The sequence below is a fragment of the Argopecten irradians genome, chromosome 3 (genome assembly GCF_041381155.1).
Source record: "Argopecten irradians isolate NY chromosome 3, Ai_NY, whole genome shotgun sequence".
Lineage (NCBI taxonomy): Eukaryota > Metazoa > Mollusca > Bivalvia > Pectinida > Pectinidae > Argopecten > Argopecten irradians.
Window position 1 is genome coordinate 19,176,197 of NC_091136.1, and position 21,225 is coordinate 19,197,421.

At 36.1% G+C, this 21,225-nt stretch overlaps 1 protein-coding gene, 1 long non-coding RNA gene and 1 pseudogene across 2 annotated transcripts; 2 read left to right on the forward strand and 1 right to left on the reverse strand.

Annotated features, from left to right (window-relative positions):
- Positions 1-7: 7 nt before the first annotated feature.
- Positions 8-10,736, reverse strand: LOC138319531 (uncharacterized). The gene is made up of 3 exons (XM_069262681.1): positions 10,551-10,736; positions 8,805-8,883; positions 8-2,760 (listed from the first exon to the last, which is right to left on the reverse strand). Exons 1-3 carry the CDS (start codon positions 10,734-10,736, stop codon positions 8-10), a joined length of 3,018 nt encoding a protein of 1,005 aa, XP_069118782.1.
- A 5,504-nt stretch (positions 10,737-16,240) lies between these two features.
- LOC138319951 (uncharacterized) lies at positions 16,241-18,655 on the forward strand. Its single transcript, XR_011208054.1, has 3 exons — positions 16,241-16,430; positions 17,022-17,174; positions 18,505-18,655. It is a non-coding gene; the product is annotated as an uncharacterized lncRNA (long non-coding RNA).
- Positions 18,656-18,924: 269 nt separating this feature from the next.
- LOC138319532 (uncharacterized) lies at positions 18,925-20,121 on the forward strand (annotated as a pseudogene).
- The last annotated feature ends 1,104 nt before the right edge of the window (positions 20,122-21,225 follow it).

Below are 21,225 nucleotides of genomic sequence, written 5' to 3' on the forward strand. Positions count from 1 at the left end.
GTTGTTGTTATAGATGTTGGTGATTGTGGTAGACATTGATGATATGGTATATGTTGGTGTTGTGGTAGATGTTGATGATGTGGTGAATGGTAGATGTTGGATGTGGTAGATGTTGATGATGTGGTAGATGTTGATTGTGTGGTAGATGTTGATGATGTGGTAGATGTTGATGTTGTGGTAGATGTTGGATGATGTGGTAGATGTTGATGATGTGGTAGATGTTGGTAATATATGTTGGTAGATGTGGTAGATGTTGATTATGGGGTAGATGTTGATGATGTGGTAGATGTTGGTGTTGTGGTAGATGTTGTTGTTGTGGTAGATGTTGATTGATGTGGTAGATGGTGATGATGTGGTAGATGTTGATGTTGTGGTAGATGTTGGTGATGATGTGGTAGATGTGATGATGGGGTTGTTTGATGATGTGGTAGATGGTGATGATGTGGTAGATGTTGTGATGTGTAGTAGATGTTGTGTTGGTAGTTGTGATGGTAGATGTTGGTGTTGTGGTAGATGTTGATGATGTGGTAGATGATGTTGGTGATGTGGTAGATGTTGGTGTTGTGGTAGATGTTGATGATATGGTAGATGTTGTGATGTGGTAGATGTTGTTGTTGTGGTAGATGTTGGTGTTGTGGTAGATGTTGATGATGTATGTAGATTTGGTGTTGTGTGGTAGATGTTGGTGTTGTGGTAGATGTTGGTGTTTGTGGTAGATGTTGATGATGTGGTAGATGTTGGTGTTGTGGTAGATGTTGGTGTTGTGGTAGGATGTTGATGATGTGGTAGATGTTGATGTTGTGTAGATGTTGTGTTTGGTAGATGTTGGTGTTGTGGTAGATGTTGATGATAGGGTAGATGTTGATGATGGGGTAGATGTTGATGATGTGGTAGATGTTGGTGTTGTGGTAGATGTTGGTGTTGTATGGTAGATGTTGGTGATGTGGTATATGTTGGTGTTGTTGTAGATGGTTGATGTTGTTGTTGGTAGATGTTGATGATGTTGGGTAGCATGGTGATGATGTGGTAGATGTTGTGGTGTTGTGGTAGATGTTGATGATGTGGGTAGATGTTGATGTTGTGGTGTGGTATGATGTGTAAATGTGGATGATGTGGTAGATGTGATGGTGATGATGTGGTAGATGTTGATGTTGTGGTAGATGTTAATGTTGTGGTAGATGGTTGTTGGTGTTGTGGTAGATGTTGATGTTGTGGTAGATGTTGGATTGATGTGGTAGATGTTGTTCTTGTAGTGATGTTGGTGTTGTGGTAGAATGTTGATGATGTGTAGATTGTTGATGTTGGTAGATGTGTTAATGTATGATGTTGTTGTTGTGGTAGATTCGTTGGTTGTTTGATGGTGGTAGATGTTGATGATGTGTGGTAGATGTTGATGATGTGGTAGATGTTGATGTTGTGGTAAGATGTTGGTGTTGTGGTAGATGTTGATGATGTGGTAGATGTTTGTTGTGGTAGATGTTTGGTGTTGTGGTAGATGTAGTGTGATGATGTGGTAGATGTTGATGATGTGGTAGATGTTGATGATGTTGGTAGATGTTGATGATGTGGTAGATGTTGATGATGTGTGTAGATGTTGGTGATGTGGTAGATGTTGGTTGTTGATGTGGTAGATGTTGGTGTTGTGGTTAGATGTTGATGTGGTAGATGTTGGTTTTGTGTTAGATCTTGGTGTTGTGGTAGATGTTGGTGTTGTGGTAGATGGTGGTGTTGATTGTAGTGGTTGGTGTTGTGGTGATGTGATGATGTGGTAGATGTTGACTGATGTGTAGATGTTGATGTTGTTGTTGTGGTAGATGTTGATGATTGTGGTAGATGTTGATGATGTTGGTAGGTGATGATGTGGTAGAGTTGGTGATGTGGTAGATGTTGATGATGTGGTAGATGTTGATGATGTGGTAGATGTTGGTGTTGTGGTAGATGTTGATGATGGGGTAGATGTTGATGATGTGTCGATGGTGATGAGGTATGTTGGTGTTTGTGGTAGATGTTGGTGTTGGGTTAGATTGTTGAGTGTTGTGGTAGATGGTGATGATGTGGTAGATGTTGGTGTTGTGGTAGATGTTGGATGATGTGTTAGATGTTTGATGATGTGGTAGATGTTGGTGTTGTTGTGTAGATGTTGATGATGGGGTGTGTTGGGTAGATGGTTGGTGTTGATGATGTGGTAAGATGTTGATGATGTGGTAGATGTTGATGATGTTGGTGTTGTGTTAGATGTGATGATTGTGGTAGATGTTGTTGTTGTGGTAGATGTTGGTGATTGTGGTAGATGTTGGTGTTGTGGTAGATGTTGATGATTGTGGATGTTGATGTTGATGTTGGTGTTGTTAGATGTTGGTGTATGTTGAGATGTTGGTGTGTGTTGATGATGGTGTTGTGGTAGATGTTGATGATGTTGTGGTATGTTGTTGTTGTGTGCTAGATGTTGATGTTGATGTGTTGTGTGTAGATGTTGGTGTTGTGTTAGATGTTGTGTTGGGGTAGATGTTGGTGGTATGATGGTGGTGATGTGGTAGATGTTGTGATGTGGTAGATGTTGATGATGTCGGTAGATGTTGGTGATGTGGTAGATGTTGTGTGTGTGGTAGATGTTGGTATTGTGGTAGATGTTGGTGTTTGTGAAGATGTTGATGATGTGGTAGATGTGGTGTTGTTGTAGATGTTGGTTGTTGTGGTAGATGTTGATGATGTGGTAGATGTTGGTGTTGTGTTGTAGATGATTGGAGGATGTTGATGGAGCTGGTAGATGTTGGTCGATTTGTGTGGTAGATGTTGGTGTTGTTGGTAGATGTTGTGATTGTGGTAGATGTTGATATGGATTGGTTGTTGGTGTTGTGGTAGATGTTGATGTGTGGTAGATGTTGTGATGATGTTGGTGTTGTTAGATGTTGGTGTTGTGGTAGATGTTGTGTGTGGTAGTTGTTGTGTTGTGTAAGATGTTGATTGATGGGGTGATGTTGGTGTTGTGGTAGATGTTGTGTTGTGGTAGATGTGGTGTTGTGGTAGATGTTGATGATGTGGTATGTGTTGGTGTTGTGGTAGATGTTTGATTTGATGTTGATGATGGTAGATGTTGGGGTGTTGTTGTAGATGTTGATGATGTGGTAGATGTTGATGATGTGGTAGATGTTGGTGTTGTGGTAGATGTTGGTGTTGATGTGTAGTTGTTGGTGATGTGGTAGATGTTGATGATGGGGTAGATGTTGGTGTTGTGGTAGATGTTGTGATGGTGTTGTTGATAGATGTTGGTGTTGTGGTATGATGTTGATGATGGGGTGTGATGTGTATGTGTTGTGGTAGATGTTGTGTGTTGTTGTAGATGTTGGTGTTGTAAGATGTAGGTGTTGATGTTGATGTGGATGATGTGGTGTGATGTTGTAGATGATGGTGTGTGGTAGATGTTGATGTTGTGGTAGATGTTGATGATGGGGTTGATGTTGATGGTGTGGTGATGTTGATGGTGATGTTGAATGTTGTGGTGTTGTGTAGATAAGTTGATGTTGTGGTAGATGTTGGTGTTGTGTAGATGATGATGGGATAGTTGGTGATGTGGTAGATGTTGGTGTTGTGTTGATGTTGTGTGTTGATGGTTAGATGTTGAATGATTGGTAGATGTTGATGATGTGGTAGATGTTGGTTGTTGTGTAGATGTTTGATGATGTGTAGGATGTTGATGATGTGGTAGATGTTGATGATTGTTGGTAGTTGTTGGTGTTGTGGTAGCTGTTGATGTGGTTGATGGTTGATGATGTGTAGATGTTGGTTTGTGGTAAGATGTTGGTGTTGGTAGATGTTGATGATGTGGTAGTGTTGATGTGGTGTAGATGTTGTGTGTTGTGGTAGATGTTTGTTGATTGTGGTAGATGTTGATGATTGTGGTAGATGTTGATGATGGGGTAGATGTTGTGATGTGGTTGATGGTTGTGTTGTGGTAGATGTGTTGTTGTGGTGATGTGATGATGTTGGTGTAGATGTTGTAGATGTGGTAGATGTTGTAATTGTTGTGGTAGATGTTGGGTTGTGTGGTAGATGTTGGTGTTGTGGTAGATGTTGATGATGTGGTAGATGTTGATGATGTGGTAGATGTTGGTGTTGTGGTAGATGTTGATGATGTTGTGGTAGATGTTGGTGATGGTGTAGATGTTGGTGTTGTGGTAATGTTGATGATGTGGGGTAGATGTGGTGTTGTTGTATGATGATGGTAGATGTTGGTGTTGTGGTAGATGTTGGTGGTAGATGTTGATGATGTGGTAATGTTGAATGTTGTGGTAGATGGTGATGATGTGGTGATGGTGTTGTGGTATTGTTGGTAGATGTTGTGATGTTGTTGATGTTGGGGTTGATGGTTGATGTTGTGGTAGATGTTGTTGTTGTGGTAGATGTTGTTGTTGTGTAGATGTTGATGATGTGGTAGATGTTGATGATGTGGTAGATGTTGATGTTGTGGTAGATGTTGGTGTTGATGGTAGATGTGATGTGGTAGATGTTGGTGATGTGGTAGATGTTGGTGTGTTGTTGGTAGATGTTGATGTTGTGTGGTAGATGTTGGTGTTGTGGTAGATGTGTTGTGGTAGATGTTGATGATGGGGTAGATGTTGATGATGTTTTAGATGTTGGTGTTGTTGGTAGATGTTGGTGATGGGGTAGATGTTGATGATGTGGTAGATGTTGGTGTTGTTGTAGATGTTGATGTTGGTAGATGTGTGGTAGATGTTGATGATGGTGGTAGATGTTGGTGTTGTGGTAGATGTTTGTTGTTTGTGGTAGATGTTGGTGTTGTGGTAGAGATGTTGGGTGTTGTGTGTAGATGTTGGTGATGTGGTAGATGTTGATGTTGGTGATGTGGTAGATGTTGTAGATGTTTGGTGATTGTTGTAGATGTTGGTGTTGTGGTAGATGTTGATGATGTGATTTTGTAGATGTTGGTGTTGTGTGGTAGATGTTGTGTTGTGTGGTAGATGTTGATGATGTAGTGTTAGATGTTGGTGTTGTGTTAGATGTTGTGTTGTGGATGTGATGGTAGATGTTGATGATGTGGTAGATGTTGGTGTTGTTGTAGATGTTGATGATGTGGTAGATGTTGATGTGGTTGTTGTGATGTTGATGTGTGGTTGTGTGTGATGTTGGTAGATGTAGATGTTGTTGTGGTAGATGTTGATGATGTGGTAGATGTTGGTGTTGTGGTAGATGTTGATGATGTGGTAGATGTTGGTGATGTGGTAGATGTTGGTGTGTGGTAGATGTTGGTGTTGTGATGTGGTAGATGTTGATGATGTGGTAGATGTTGGTGTTGTGGTAGATGTTGATGATGTGGTAGATGTTGGTGTTGTGTGTAGATGTTGATGATTGTGGTAGATGTTGGTGTTGTGGTAGATGTTGGTGTTGTGGTAGATGTTGATGATGTGGTAGATGTTGGTGTTGTGGTAGATGTTGATGATGTGGTAGATGTTGGTGTGATGTGTGTAGATGTTGGTGTTGTGTAGATGTTGGTGGTGTGATGTTGATGATGGGGTGATGTTGTGTGTAGATGTTGGTGATGTGGTAGATGTTGGTGTTGTGTGGTAGATGTTGTTGATGTGGTAGATGTTGTGATGTGGTAGATGTTGATGATGGGTAGATGTTGGTGTTGTGGTAGATGTTGATGATGTGGTAGATGTTGGTGTTGTGGTAGATGTTGGTGATGTGGTAGATGTTGATGTGTTGTGTAGTGTTGATTTGTGATGATGTGGTAGATGTTGGTGTTGTTGATAGATGTTGTGTTGTGGTAGATGTTGGTGTTGTGTAGATGTTTGGTGATGTGGGTAGATGTTGTTGTGGATGTGGTAGATGTTGTGATGTGGTAGATGTTGGTGTGGTAGATGTTGTGTGTGGTAGATGTTGATGTGTGGTAGATGTTATGATTGGTAGATGTTGGTGTTGTGTAGATGGTGTTGATGTGATGATGTGGTAGATGTTTGGTGTAGATGTTGTAGATGTTGATGATGTTGGTAGATGTTGGTGTTGGTGTTGATGTGTAGATGTTGTGATGTGGTAGATGTTTGTGTTGTTGTAGATGTTGGTGTTTGGTAGATGTTGATGATGGGTAGAATGTTGGTGTTGTGATGTTGGTGATGTGGTAGATGTTGGTGTTGTGTGTAGATGTTGGTGTTGTGGTAGATGTTGGTGTTGTGGTAGATGTTGATATGATGTGTAGATGTTGGTGTTGTGGTAGATGTGTTGATGTTGTGATGTGTGATGTGGTTGATGTTGTTGGATGTGGTAGATGTTTGATGATGTAGTGTTGGATGTTGGTGTAGATGTTGATGATGTGGTAGATGTTGGTGTTGTGTGGTTGATGGTGTTGTGTGTGTGTGATGTGTGATGTGTGTGTGGAGATGTTGTGTGTGGTAGATGTTGATGATGTGGTAGATGTTGGTGTTGTGTAGATGTTGGTGTTGTGGTAGATGTTGATGATGTGGTAGATGTTGGTGTTGTGGTAGATGTTGGTGTTGTGGTAGATGTTGATGATGTGTAGATGTTGGTGTTGGTGGTATGTTGATGATGTGGTAGATGTTTGATGTTGTAGATGTTGATGTTGGTGTAGATGTGATGTGTGGTGAGTTGGTGTTGTGGTAGATGTTGATGTTGTGGTAGATGTTGGTGTTGTGGTAGATGTTGATGTGTGGTAGATGTTGATGATGGGTAGATGTTGGTGTTGTTGATGTTGATGTTGTGGGTGTTGTTGTTGGTGTGTTGGTGTGTTGGTTTTTGATGTGATGTTGTGTTGTTGTAGATGTTGTGTTGTTGTAGATGTTGGTGTTGTTGGTAGATGTTGATGATGTGTGTAGATGTTGGCGTTGTGTTAGATGTTGACGATGTGGTAGATGTTGATGATGGGGTAGATGCTGGTGTTGTGGTAGATGTTGGTGTTGTGGTAGATGTTGATGTTGTGGTAGATGTTGGTGTTGTTGTAGATGTTGGTGTTGTTGTAGATGATGGTGTTGTGGTAGATGTTGATGATGTGGTAGATGTTGGCGTTGTGGTAGATGTTGATGATGTGGTAGATGTTGGTGTTGTGGTAGATGTTGATGTTGTGGTAGATGTTGTGTGGTAGATGTGTGTTGTGGTAGATGTTGGTGTTGTTGTAGATGTTGGTGTTGTGGTAGATGTGTGTGTGTTGTTGTGATGATGTGTTGTGGTAGATGTTGATGATGTGGTAGATGTTGGCGTTGTGTTAGATGTTGATGATGTGGTAGATGTTGGTGATGTGGTAGATGTTGATGTTGTGTGGTAGATGTTGGTGTGTTGTAGATGTTGGTGTTGTTGTAGATGATGGTGTTGTGGTAGATGTTGATGATGGGGTAGATGTTGATGATGTGGTAGATGTTGGTGTTGTTGTAGATGTTGGTGTTGTGGTAGATGTTGTTGATGATGTGGTAGATGTTGGTGTTGGTGTATATGTTGGTTGTTGTGGTAGATGTTGGTGTTGTGGTAGGTGTTGGTGTTGTGGTAGATGTTGATGATGTGGTAGATGTTGGTGTTGTGTAGATGTCGGTGTTGTTGGTAGATGTTTGTGTTGTGGTAGATGTTGATGATGTGGTAGATGTTGTGTTGTGGTTGTTGTAGATGTGTGTTGTGGTAGATGTTGATGATGTGGTAGATGTTGTTGTTGTGGTAGATGTTGGTGTTGTTGTAGATGTTGTGTGTGGTGATGTTGATAGATGTTGGTGTTGTTGTGATGTTGGTGATGGTAGATGTTGGTGTTGTGGTAGATGTTGGTGATGTGGTAGATGTTGTGATGGGTAGATGTTGATGATGTGGTCGATGTTGATGATGGGGTAAATGTTGATGATGTGGTAGATGTTGGTGTGTGTGGTAGATGTTGGTGTTGTTGTAGATGTTTGTGATGTGGTAGATGTTGTTGTTGTGGTAGATGTTGGTGTTGTTGTAGATGTTGGTGATGTGGTAGATGTTGGTGTTGTGGTAGATGTTGGTGTTGTTGTAGATGTTGGTGTTGTGGTAGATGTTGGTGTTGTGGTAGATGTTGGTGTTGTGGTAGATGTTGGTGTTGTGGTAGATGTTGGTGTTGTGGTAGATGTTGGTGATGTGGTAGATGTTGATGATGTGGTAGATGTTGGTGTTGTGGTAGATGTTGGAATCGAAGTAATTGTTGGAGTTGACATTGTAATATTCGATGGCGTAGTTACAGCTGTCGTCCATACAACAGTATCAGACAATGCTGGAGAAAAGTGAATTGAAAACCAACAAGTATTAAATCATGTTAGACTCCTATCATGAAATCATTTGCCTTCATCTGGATATTACTTTATGCACAATGATATAAACATGCTTTTTAGAGATATTGACATGGCAAGGATTCGGTGTTTTGTAATCAAATTACCTTTGCTTTTTCTTGTCAATGACTGAGTTGTTACATTCTGGATACATTTTTTTTTGTAAATTTAGAGTACTTATAAATCCCATTTAGGCAGGAGTAACATATTCTATATGTACTAAATATATATTATTGGGCAAAGAAGTAATTCTAACAGTGTGGACAAAATATTGTCGAATTTTCGTGGCGACTTGCCTATTTGTCAAGAAAAAAAACCTATGCATATTATTTAGAGCGTACATCGGTCTTTGGACTAATCAACATAGCAGGAAGGCTTACTGTAATTAGTATGTTGGCTTACTCATTTATTAGAAATATTCTAGTCACGTGGTTATTCGTTATTTCACTTATCAAAAGTTATATAAGTTTAACTGTTATAAATGTCTTATAAATTATAAATAGGACTCACCGATGCATACATGACTCCCGTTCTGTAACACTATACATATAGTGTTTGAGGGACAATCAGCGTTTTCACAGGAATTCCCCTAATTAGAAAAGTAGAACACATCAGACTTAGCTGTAATATACGTAAGAATGGATTCCTCTTAAAACAAATTAATAATAATATTTTTAAAAAAAAGTTCATTTAAAAAGATAATTTAAGTTTTACATATGAAAATATTAACAGCCTTGGTCAGTAATCGTTTCTGAGTTTTATCAATGCGTGCATTGTTCAACGCGATGATTAAATGAATGACTTTCCCAAAGAACTAAAGAAAACAAATGTAAAAAAAAAAACAGATAACAACACCTGTAGTTCAAGTAATTTGGTGTTAATCTATTATGCTGCATTCATTTTGGGTTTGAAATAATTCCAAGAAAGAAATGTCTTAAACATTGAGTTATAATTACTAACTATTCAAACGTTTTTGTTAATACATACTCAGAAATACACAGATATCAAATATGTTTTTAGAGAAAAAAAACTCAAATATGCGGAGCCTGTCTTAAAGTATGTATCGTGTAAGGATGAAAATGAAAATATTCTTTACTAAATACAGCAGCTTTTATATATAAGGACCAAGAAAGTAACCAAGTTTATCATTGTCAATCGCTACTAATCATGAAGTTTTCAATATACTTGATTTATCCAAATTCGATCAGAAACATCCTCGGGAAAACGGGAACGGATATTGATTAAATAGTTACACTGACCCGCTACTGCTACCCAGCCTTGGGGTCAATAGGGGAAATAGAGGTCATTTACATCGCTACTCATCATACACAATCCAATGAATTTTAACCAAATTAGGCTACAAACATCCTTGGAGTAAGTAAAGAGGATTTGTGAATAATCGATATAGAGGTAAAATCTAAAAATCGATACTAGTCGTGTCGATTTCAAAATAATATAGTCTACTGACGTAGCGCTTTTCGTTGAAAAATGAGTGAAATCAAGGTGAAATACAGGTTTTTGAAACTTAACTTAATCAAGTCCTAAAATATGGTGTTTCAGCAATGAAAAGTGTTTCGTCGACCAAACATGTTAGTTTGTTTGATAGTTCAGCGAAAACAAATGTGTTATTTAAGGTAATACATTATCGTAAATTATAGCGTTATCCCTTCAAAGACGTTATTATAAACTCGTAAATATTGAATTACTATCTAATTAATTGATTAGTACTTTATTGTACCAGGGTAGAATCTTTACACATGCATGTAATAAATAATTAATTGGATGAAACATAGATGTTGTTTTCATTGTAAAGCGTTTTGCATTACATGATGTTTTGGGATGGTTGTTGATTGGTAAAATAATGTCTCATCTGAATAAAAGCAATTTGAGATTATTAAAAAGTCTTTGGTTCAGAATGAATGATAAACATTTCCATTACAGAGATTGTGGAGTTAATATTCTATACCGTCACTTAAATATTGATATTATTTAATTTGTGTTCCGTTCAATCATAAAGAATATCGGTGTTAAGTTCTATAAACAGTTGGGGTATTTTAGAGTTGTGTCAGGTTCTGGAGGTAGATAAAAGCCGGAGTAACAGGAGAAAAACCTCACTGACCTACGATCAGTAACTGCCAACACGGAATTCGAAGTAGATGTCCAGAGGTATAGAGTAAGCTAATGGCAATGAGTAAAGTCACCTTCAGAAATGGTCTTAAATTATTTGAAATGATATTTTGTTTTTGATAGAACTACCTGAATATTTTCCGTGGCGTTCATGTCCTTAAAGATCAACCCTATTTTAGGTTGAAGTGCGGACGTGCCGGTCACTGTTTCTGTATTTAGTTCACAGTTCAAATTTAGTTTGTCGTAGTTGATGCTCATACAGTCCTGTCGCCTCTGGCACGCCACAACGCACTGTTGGAAGCCAAATGACGTCATGTTCAAGTACGTGAAACCTTCCAGTGACATCCCAACCACTGAACCGTCCAGAAGACTTCGACAGACATTTCCAGAACATACTAAAACTGAAATACACCCATGATATGTTTAGATATGTACTTCTTTGTACAAACTTGAGGATCAATGTAGATTGTTAATTGCAATTTAGGTTATTGAATCTTAGACTAAGAAAGTTTATAATGTTATTCTTAATTAATTTCTTATAAGTTTATTAAAGTTTGGGTTTTTTTTTTCCAAAAAGATTTAAACACTTAAGAAGTACAACTAAAATAGAAAAAAAAATACAATTTTACATTTGTCTACCAAAGTCTGCAACAATTTACCTACATTTATGTTATCTTTCTTTTATTGAGACAGTCAACACGATATTTTACTAGTTTTTCTCCCCAGCTCATCTGTCGAAAGCCGATAATGATTTGCTTTAGATTTTACAAGTTTCTCAGTTAAGGCCAGAAAAACACCAAAACAAAAAACCAAAAAAAACACCATACCTATATTGATGTAAACAAACTGGCGGCATTTGTTATGTTTTAACTTAGCCCGAGATACCCTGGCTCTGACACCAGTCTTTTATTAGACATTATGACAAATAGATGTCATGTTTAGGGCCAGATCGCACTACTACATGACAAGATGGAATTCGTCGACGCCCTTTGGTATCAGGCCTGACCTCTCCTATTCAGACTGACCACCAATAAACACCACTTACTTTGTTTTTTCAACAAATGAATAATCAATCTACCAAAATATATAAATCCGTCGAAATAAGAGGCGATTTGTATGCTAGAAAATGGCAACGACAAGGAGGGAAATTTCAAGTTGCGGGAAAGAAACTACTGTGTTGACACAATAACACATGCATGCGTGATGAAATGGATGGATATAAGTAGATAAATTATCTATTTGTAGAAAAGATCTAGGTAAGTGGCGATTCTCGGTGGTGATGTTTTGTAAGCTGTCTTAATAGAAGATGACCTTACTCGATATCAAACGGTTATGTATTAAAGTAAGTGTACTCTGGCCCTAAATCAGACATTTACGTCATAATGTTTAAGTCTGGTGTCAGGGTCAGAATATCTCGGACTAGTTTTAACTTTGAACACTTTTAAATGTGATTAAAACATGTTAAGAAAATAATATTTCCATCCTTTTTATGCCTAAATTTTAACAAGCGTACATACCAATTATATAAATAAATATACGTTTCATTATCTGGAATGGGATGAAGACTATTAAATTATTCTGAAAAATTCAAAGTTAAGCACAATGGTACATTTTTACCGCAGCTCAAATGCATATTTTTACTTCTCTGATCTTCTATTTTATCTATTTAGAATGCATAATGTCTTGAGAGGAAAAACTGTTCTTTTTTAGGTTCAAATATAATTTTATTGAGAAAAAAAAATCAAAATTTTATATAGCATTTAGTGTCCTCACACCGGAGGATATTCAGTCAAAATCCAACTATATATTTTTTTTCACTCCACTTATCTACTTTTTTAACTCTTTTAACCTTTACTGTTTTTTTAATATACCAATTCATGTAATTCATGTACACATCTGTGTATACATTATATCTCTCAACTACAGGAGGAGTCCGGACAAAATATATGTCCGATATGATGTGCCTCACTAAAACTGTCTTAACTAATAATCCATTATGGTTCTTCTTTACTAAAATGTCAATGGTTAATCTGTACATTCTAGCTTACTGTGATATCTCGTGTAAATAATAACTTTAAAAGATGTTAAAATACTATATGCATATAAATTACAATAATTACATTTACAATTACATTTAAATAAGCTAAGATAATTATTAAACTTACCAAAACAAGCATAGGCGAAAAACAACTGCGAATAGTAATATGTTGCAGCCATATTAGTCCAAAGAATCGTTTTGAGTATGTTCTTGTTGGGTTCCTATAATATAGACAAGATGTTAGCTTGTTTTATTGATTTTCCTCCTAAAATACTGTCGCCAAAATCAATGTTACAATATGATTCACGTGACGTACATCAAGGTGATTGGATGGAGTATAAGACCTTTAAGGTCAATACAAACGTTCATCATGTGTCAAACTGTCATCATGGTGGAATATTCTGACCAGAATTGTATAGCTATTTTATATCAATAATTAAAACATGGTTATGATGTCATCTTTTGTTCTCACCAGTGCTTTTAAACTATTGTTCATGTACTTGTCCTGTCTGTTGGTAAGTACACCTTCCACTGTACATTAGTTAACCTGGTCAGGTAAACTAATGTACAGTGAAAGGTAGAGAGCAACACTACATACAGCATTGTGAAAATTGGACAGATAAATAATAAATGAATCAAATCAAATTAAACATAATTGTACTTCAAATATTTGAATTTCAATAATACATATTATTATGTATTTCCTGTTTTATAAATTGATTCATGGACATCAGCATAAACCCAATCACATCAACCACAACGCTAAAAATTACTCCTTGTGTTGAAAATTCAAACTCTTTAGTACATGTATATCGACAGCAGAGAAATTCCTACAATGATGTTTTGATTTTAAACAGAAATATGCACTTTCTTTCTTTGAAAATTTAATGCTTTTGGTATTTTTTTTGTCGCAATAATTTCACTATTAATTGCTTCATTTCTTGAATACATACACGAAACATATAAATCCACGTTTTTCGAATTAAATACTTTTTGCATATTTCCTTATCCAAGAATAACACAAAGCCTAATGAACAAATTAAAATAAAATAAGCTTAAGTGTCTTTTCATCACTTTGCTGTTTTCACTAAATTTCAATATAGTTTCCTTTAGAATTCACTAAATCTTGATATTCTGGTTTTTAAAAGGACCAATCATATTTTTTTACTGTTGCTATTGCTTCATTTCATAATGTAATGAGCGGCATATTCCAAAAATTAATATGTTTCCATGATAATCCTCCATATCTCGTGAATTGCCGACAAGTTATATTCAAGTGAATGGTCTGCTTCTGACATAAACAGCAGTAAATGTAACATATCACAAAAAACTCCTTTAATGGAAATTTGAGAATCATTTTAGATAGTTTGACTTCGTAAAGATCTGATCTGCACTGTCTGCCATGTTGCCTCTTGTACTGCTCCACTAAGAATGAAGAGAATTCAAACTCACAAAAACTTCTCTGGTAATAACATTGGTATGGAATTTCATGAAAAAATCATGCAATGCATGCATGACCAAAGTAGACATTATACAATTGTATTTTGTAAATGTATTTTGCTGTACATTATCATCTGTTTTATTTGTTACAAACATAATACAATAAGTTATAATCTCTCAACAGATATTGGTCTTCAACAGCTGGCTCATGAGGGTAAAATGTTTGGGTTTTAATTAGTTCAACGTCCTATTATTAATTTGGGTTATGTAAGGACGTGCAAGGTTCGTTGGTGGGGGAAAACCAGAGCACCCGGAGAAAAACCACCGAGAGGTGTTAAGATCTGGCAACTTTTGGATTCGAACTTGCAACCCAGAGATGGAGGGCTAGTGGTCATATGCACATACATCTAAACAATTCGGCCACCACGGTCCCTGGGCGTAACGTCTTGTTAAATATAGCACACAACATAAATACGTAGCATGATGTTGTCTGGATATGGAAATGGCCCATAGATATACTGAGAAGGTATAATGGAACCTCCCCCTTTTGGACAGTATATTTGCACATATCCAACTTTACTTACCTTGCTAATCAATAGAATGTGAATGACCTGCTGCTTCATAAACCGTTTATAGCTCGGTCTGAAGACCCAGTGAACCGGAAATAGTGTATGTCTTCAACATGGTAAAGTGAAAATAATCAGCAAGGTCTTTTATTGAATGTATTTGCTGCAGGATGATTTCCTGTCGTGTGCAACAAAAAGGTGAGTTGAAACTGTTCTGAAAAGGTTATTCAAATTAATGGACCACGAATGGTGACTTTGTTACCAAGGGACAATAGAACAAGCGATTTCGTAATTTATAAGTGTCACATATATAATGCGGTCAGGATTACATTATTCGCTATAGACATAAGTAACGCTAAAAACTTCAATTCATTATCTCCCTACTTAGTCAACGGAAGGGGAGTTCAGATCAGTGATTGCAATGTCGTATGAATTTAATCCCGCAATATCAGTCCGGGCTACACTTGTACTTCTAGTTCATTAAGAGATTGCGTCATTATAACCTTAGTACAAGATATGTGTTTCAAATCAAAGTGTACTCTTAAAGTAATATGGTTTAAATTAAATTCGTGGTTATTTTGGTTGGTGTATCTTCATTTTACTTCAAAATTGCTGTATATCGACGTTTGATATAAAATGAAACGCATTTTTTGCAAGAAAGTGATGACAAGTCTATAAATATTTCAAAAGGTTATAACATATATGTATCTCTGTTTGTGTTATTTAAACATAACTCAACAACTTATTCCTACAAAGAATCGTTAAAGGATTTATTTTCGACTATGTTCCCCACATGTGATTCTGATCCACTGACTCAATATTAGAAAATCCTGTGATTCTAGTTTATCTTTATCAAGATATGTCTGCATTACATGCTTTAGATACTAATGAACATAATAACATTAAATTATGTAATCATACCATCCGCCTGATATCCTGTGACTTCTGCCATGTAAGAATTTTGCATTTGTCAATTATTTTCAATAACAAATACCACTGGGCGCTTTTTTTTCGATAGAAATTCATTGTGACGTCAATACCTGACGTTAGTAAGCAATAATGTGACGTCAAGATACGAAGACGTCATGACAAAATGGCGGCCTCCGCTGGATTATTGCAACATATTTCAACAATTAGATTCTTAGCAAAATGTAGGTTGATGCAGTTATATGAATTCATTTTTTTTGCATTCATGTGGTATGAGATGTTATAAAGCTCAAGTCAATATGGCGGCTTATTATTTGTGGAAAGTTGACAGACTGAAGTTAGAATTGGCAAAACGTGGTGCGGTATTACGAGGAAGAAAAGGTAATTTAATTGAACGGTAAGTGTATATTTAAGCATTTTTTCATTCCACAGAATTACGAATATGAAGCTATATGTGAAGAATGCCTTTCTAGGACTTGTCAACTTCTTCAAATCTCGCCTGAAGTATATAATGTACGAACGACTACTGTCATACTGTAGGCCTAAGCGGCAGATATATGAATATTATATGCACGCTATTCCCGTCAATATTGCACGCCAGTGTTGGTAATTTGATGTCAATCTACAGATACAGATCGTCTACCGTAAACTACCGGGACACATAAATTATTTATCATGTAAATGTATATTAGTCGTTAGTTCGTAGTCGACTGTCACAGTCTGACAGTGCCTAGGCGTTACGTATCTCACACATAATAATAGTATGTATATTTACCCGTGGACAAACCAACAATATGGTTATTTACTGGGTACTATGAGTAGCCTATGAGTCCAACAGATTGCTTTAAAATAACACGCACATATATATTTATTGCAGAATAGAAGCCTAAGACAGGAATCAGAACTTTCGGGATGATGTTGTCCTTCTGCCAACACCATCACCGTTACCCAATTGGCCAGTGGGAATTTGTGGGTTTCGGCATTTGACCCTAGACCACAAAAACCAACTGGCATATCTAGGAATAACACAGGTTGAAGGTACTGTATGTCTTAACTTAATTGAAATACACAACATGAACCATATTTTTTGGTAAAGACTTTTGGTTTTGTTTTTTAGTTTAACGTCCTAATAACAGCCAGGGTCATTTAAGGACATGCAAGGTTTGTCGGTGGAGAAAAGCCGGAGAACCCAGAGAAAACCACCGATCAGTGGTCATTTTGTACTTGGCAACTGCCCCACTTGGGATTCAAACTCACGACTCAGAGGTGGAGGGCTTGTGGTAATATGTCGAGACATCTTAAACACTTGGCCACCGTGACCCCATTTGTATACATACACAGGTGTAAAGTCTAATATTGAAGTCCAATTCAAGTACATGTGCTACTTAGTATTCAAGGAAATGTAATCACATGCATGTTGTAGTAATACAGTAACAATCATTGAACTTCACACGACCTTTGGTATGAGAAGCTATTGTAGGATATTTATAATATTGATTTAATTGACTTTGATATTTTAATCAGTATGATCCCCAAAATTTAATATTTTTTTTTCTAATTTGATATGATTTTGTTTTCGTATAACAATGCATAACTGTATCTGGTTTTTGTTGGATATTTTTTGTACAGGATGGCCGTTGACCAATTCCATCAGTCTGATATTCAAGTTATTACGAAAGGCCGTCTGCTATTGGAGTCCGGACGGGTCGAGGCCTGCAGCTTCAAGGCAGAAGCTTCTGATGTTGTTTCTGACTGGAACAGTTACAGCAGCAATGAAAAAAGGTAAGCTTGCCAAAAAATAACCAGACAAACTTTCTACAGAAAAAGCATACTTTAAACTTAGGTATAAAACACCTTTATGTAGTCTACTATGGTACATGTACCTGGTGTACATTCAAACCACCCAATCGACAAAGGATAAATTGTCATTATCGCCAAGTGGTCATCATAAAAATGTTAAAATTGGTCATTTTAGACATTAGAAAAATGGTTGTTGTTAATTTGGAATTAGTTTATCACCTACATGACTTGTAGAGTTTGTCTTACCAACAAGTTTATGTTCAGTCAGTGTGAAGTGGTCTTTATACAGAGGTGGTCGTTAAGGTAGGTTTTACTGTACTTTTTTTTACGGATTTCTTACAACTTCAAAGTAAGACTTGGACCAAATGGCGAAGTCATAAATACGGATTGTGAGTGTTCAGCTGGTAAAAGTCCATGCGGTACATGCAAGCATGTTGCAGCCATTTTGCTTGTCCTTGTTCGGTTTATTGAAACTGGTAGACTTGCTAATCAGGGAAGCTGCACAGAACAACTGCAAACTTTTCACAAACCAAAGAAGAATTACCAAGGCAATAACAAAACAAATGTTTGTTCATTTTTTTTTCTTTTTAATATAAATCAATAAACCAGTGGTGAATGGGCAGTAGGATTTAAAAAACCACAGTTCCATTGTACATACAATTATATAGTGTTAGAATACAATTACAAAACACATGTATGTACCAATTTGAAAGAAGACCTGAAAACAAAATGTAATTATCAATCTGCCTTTGGTTTATTGGTTATATTCAGTTTGTTTTCAGAATTTTACTTATACCGGGTATGGTATTTTGTATAATTACTGAACATATCAACAAATCTTTATTGTTTTATTTACTTCGTTCTTATTGATGGTGTTTGTATTTGACTGTAATTGGGTTTTTTTAACATTGATAAACAAGGCAAGTTATTTGGTGACAAGAATTAATGGACTTTGTAATGTAATAGCAATACAAAGGTGCTGACAGTATTATATGTCGACAGACTATCAGCTAGAGATGCTAGTTCTGATAAACCCCGTATTTACATGTACTGATATAATTAATAGCTTTTGAACGGAACATATTGCAATCTATTATAACACTATACAAATTCCCTTTCCATATACATGCATTATAAGAAATGCATGTTCTCCTAGGCTTTACCAATCATCATAATTTTTAACTTGGTATTACAGTGTAATACATATTTGGTTTGTAATATTGATAGTCATTGTTTATTCTGCTACTATGTTTTCTGTTCCAAAGCAATCGTATACATATACATTGAACTGTGTTGTCTATGTGTGTTATAGGTTCACCAGTGAAGGCAGAGGATATCGAATCCAGTTATGACATCAACATGGATGATCCTACACCAGAGAGATACCGTGGTAATGCCGGTTACAACGCATTTGTCAAAACCCAAGTAATCAACTATTTTGAAGCATCATCCAAGGACCTTACTTTGAGGTAACTTTTAAACGATGATTAACTTTCATTATCATGAAATCTTTGTAAAAGTTTTATGAAAATAATAAAAAAAACATGTATAGATATATCATTATCAATTAAATTTAATGCAAAAATATAGAAACCTGTATAAATCTAGATTCAGAATATTACTTGCTTAAGTAATATTTTAAATGTGTAATCTACTGTTAATTGCTGAAATTTAAATGTGAAATGATTGCACATATGAAAATAACATTGAGTCAATTTGCAACAGATATCTCATGCCGAAGGCGAACATACAAGTGGCAGCAAGAGACCACGATTACAGCTCACTACCTATTACTGAATATTGGGTTGATGCAGGAAATAAGGTATACTTATATGTAAAAAAGTAACAAATCTGTTTTATGTCTCCTAATGCTAAATATATGACTGTCTAAGAGTTGCAACCCCCTGTCAATAGACTATAAACTTTAAGTGTGTATTATATGACGCCATTATCATTGCGACGTCACAATTGTCCTGCCAGCAACCACGGAAAACGGCTGTTCAAATGGCGCTTCTATCCATGATGATAACGAATGATTCATTCAATATAGATGCAAAATCCCTTTGGATTTGATCATAAAATTATAACCAAGTGTAAATATAAGCATAGTGCGCCTCATGGAATTTGATTTGTTCTGTTGGCACTCATATTGGCTATGAATGACAACTGAAAGACGTTCAAAGCTTAATTGAATATTGAATTTGTAGTTTTATTTTTAAAGAAAAAAATTGCATTATTTACACGTTACGCTTATAGCATCTTAAATACCTAAATTAAATACTAACACTTTTTACCATAAGTTAAAAAGTATTTAAATTTGTATTCTAGGTATTATCTACTGACCAACGAAACAAGGACCAGTTATGTCAGTCTGTGTTTGGACCTACCACACTCAGTACACCAGCTATAATACATGGACAATCCTTTGAGAAGGCCGCAATTAAAATGTTTGAGTAAATTAAATGGACAAGAGTCCATGCATGTGGGTTGTGGTTGGATATTGATAATAGCTTTCTTGCTGCCTCACCAGATGGCATTATAAGCCAGGGTGACCTTGTAGAAGTCAAATGTCCATACAGAGGTAGACATTCTGTAATTGATGTAAACACTGACTTTCCATATTTGGTAAAAGATGAGCATGGACGACGCATGCATCTTAAGTAAAATCATAATTATTAATTATCAAATTCAAGGGCAACTGAAAACAGAAATGTTTTTGTAGTCTATTCATTTGTAGATATTTTTGTGGAGGAAATTTATGCTGATAATTCTTTTTGGTCAGGTAGTATGCTGTCAAAGTTAGAATTATTTTACCAAAAATACTACAGAAAATTTGTTGCAGGAAAAATGTAGGTTTGCAAAGTCTTTCATTTTGTATGCCTCTCATGAAATGATACTAGAATTGTTATGACCAAGATTTATTTTTTGGAATAAAATGACCATCACACCTGCCTTCTTGAAAATCATTAACCTTATTTCACTGGTGAGTGTACATGTTGGTACAATAGGATTTTTTTCCAAAACATTGTTAAATATGCTCCTGTGTACAGTATTAAGTTAATCAAAACATTGTTAAAAATGCGCCTGTGTTCAACATTAAGTTTATCAAAACAAATTTTAAATATGCTCCTGTGTACAACATTAAGTTAAACAACTATAATATTTATAGTACTCTTGTATTTTGTTAGAATTACAATACATAAGTTACCATATTTTAATTAGTATGCTGTAGAAGTAGGTATTTATTTTTATATACATTGTACTAGTAGTGCTGATTAATAATAATTTGATAGCGATCATGATATAAAAAGATAATGAGCTTGTACACTATTATAGTATGTACGCCTATATACGTTGTATGTACATTACGTGTATGAAGGATATTTACATAATTAACTTACAATGGATTGTAAAGCAAAATGTGCTTGTCATCATACTTGACCTTTAGTCTCTTATACATGCCATGTTCATATATCTTCTGATTTATGTCGAATTACAAGTTCGTGGGGAACTTTATAGGTTTGATTAAATAAACATATTTGTGTTGTGTCTACTTATAGTGCTATATTACTGAAGCAAACAAACATATTTTTGGTTGTAGAATATAAGACTTTCTCATATGTGGATACGAAGGATAGGGATGTTCTACCTGAGGGTCGCAACATGTTGTAAAACACGAGTTTTTTTGTTCCCTAGAGTAAAATATCTCTCTTTCATATCCACATGTGAAAGAGTATTTTTGCCACATACTTAGACGTTTTATTGCAATATTACAAATTATCCCGCCATTTTGAAGTAAGTTCGAAGAAAACCGCGAGTTGAAGTCGATTCTCCATACATGCAAAATTACGTGATATTCTTACCGCGAATCTCTGTATTTGCAACTTTTATAATAAAACCGGTCTATTTTCTGTAAAAAGATTATTTTTTACCGAGAAAATAGTAATTTTGTTGACGCCGTTATGTCACTAGGCTGCATACATGGGTAGCCGTATAATACAGAATCGGGCAACATGAGTATATTGCAGAGACC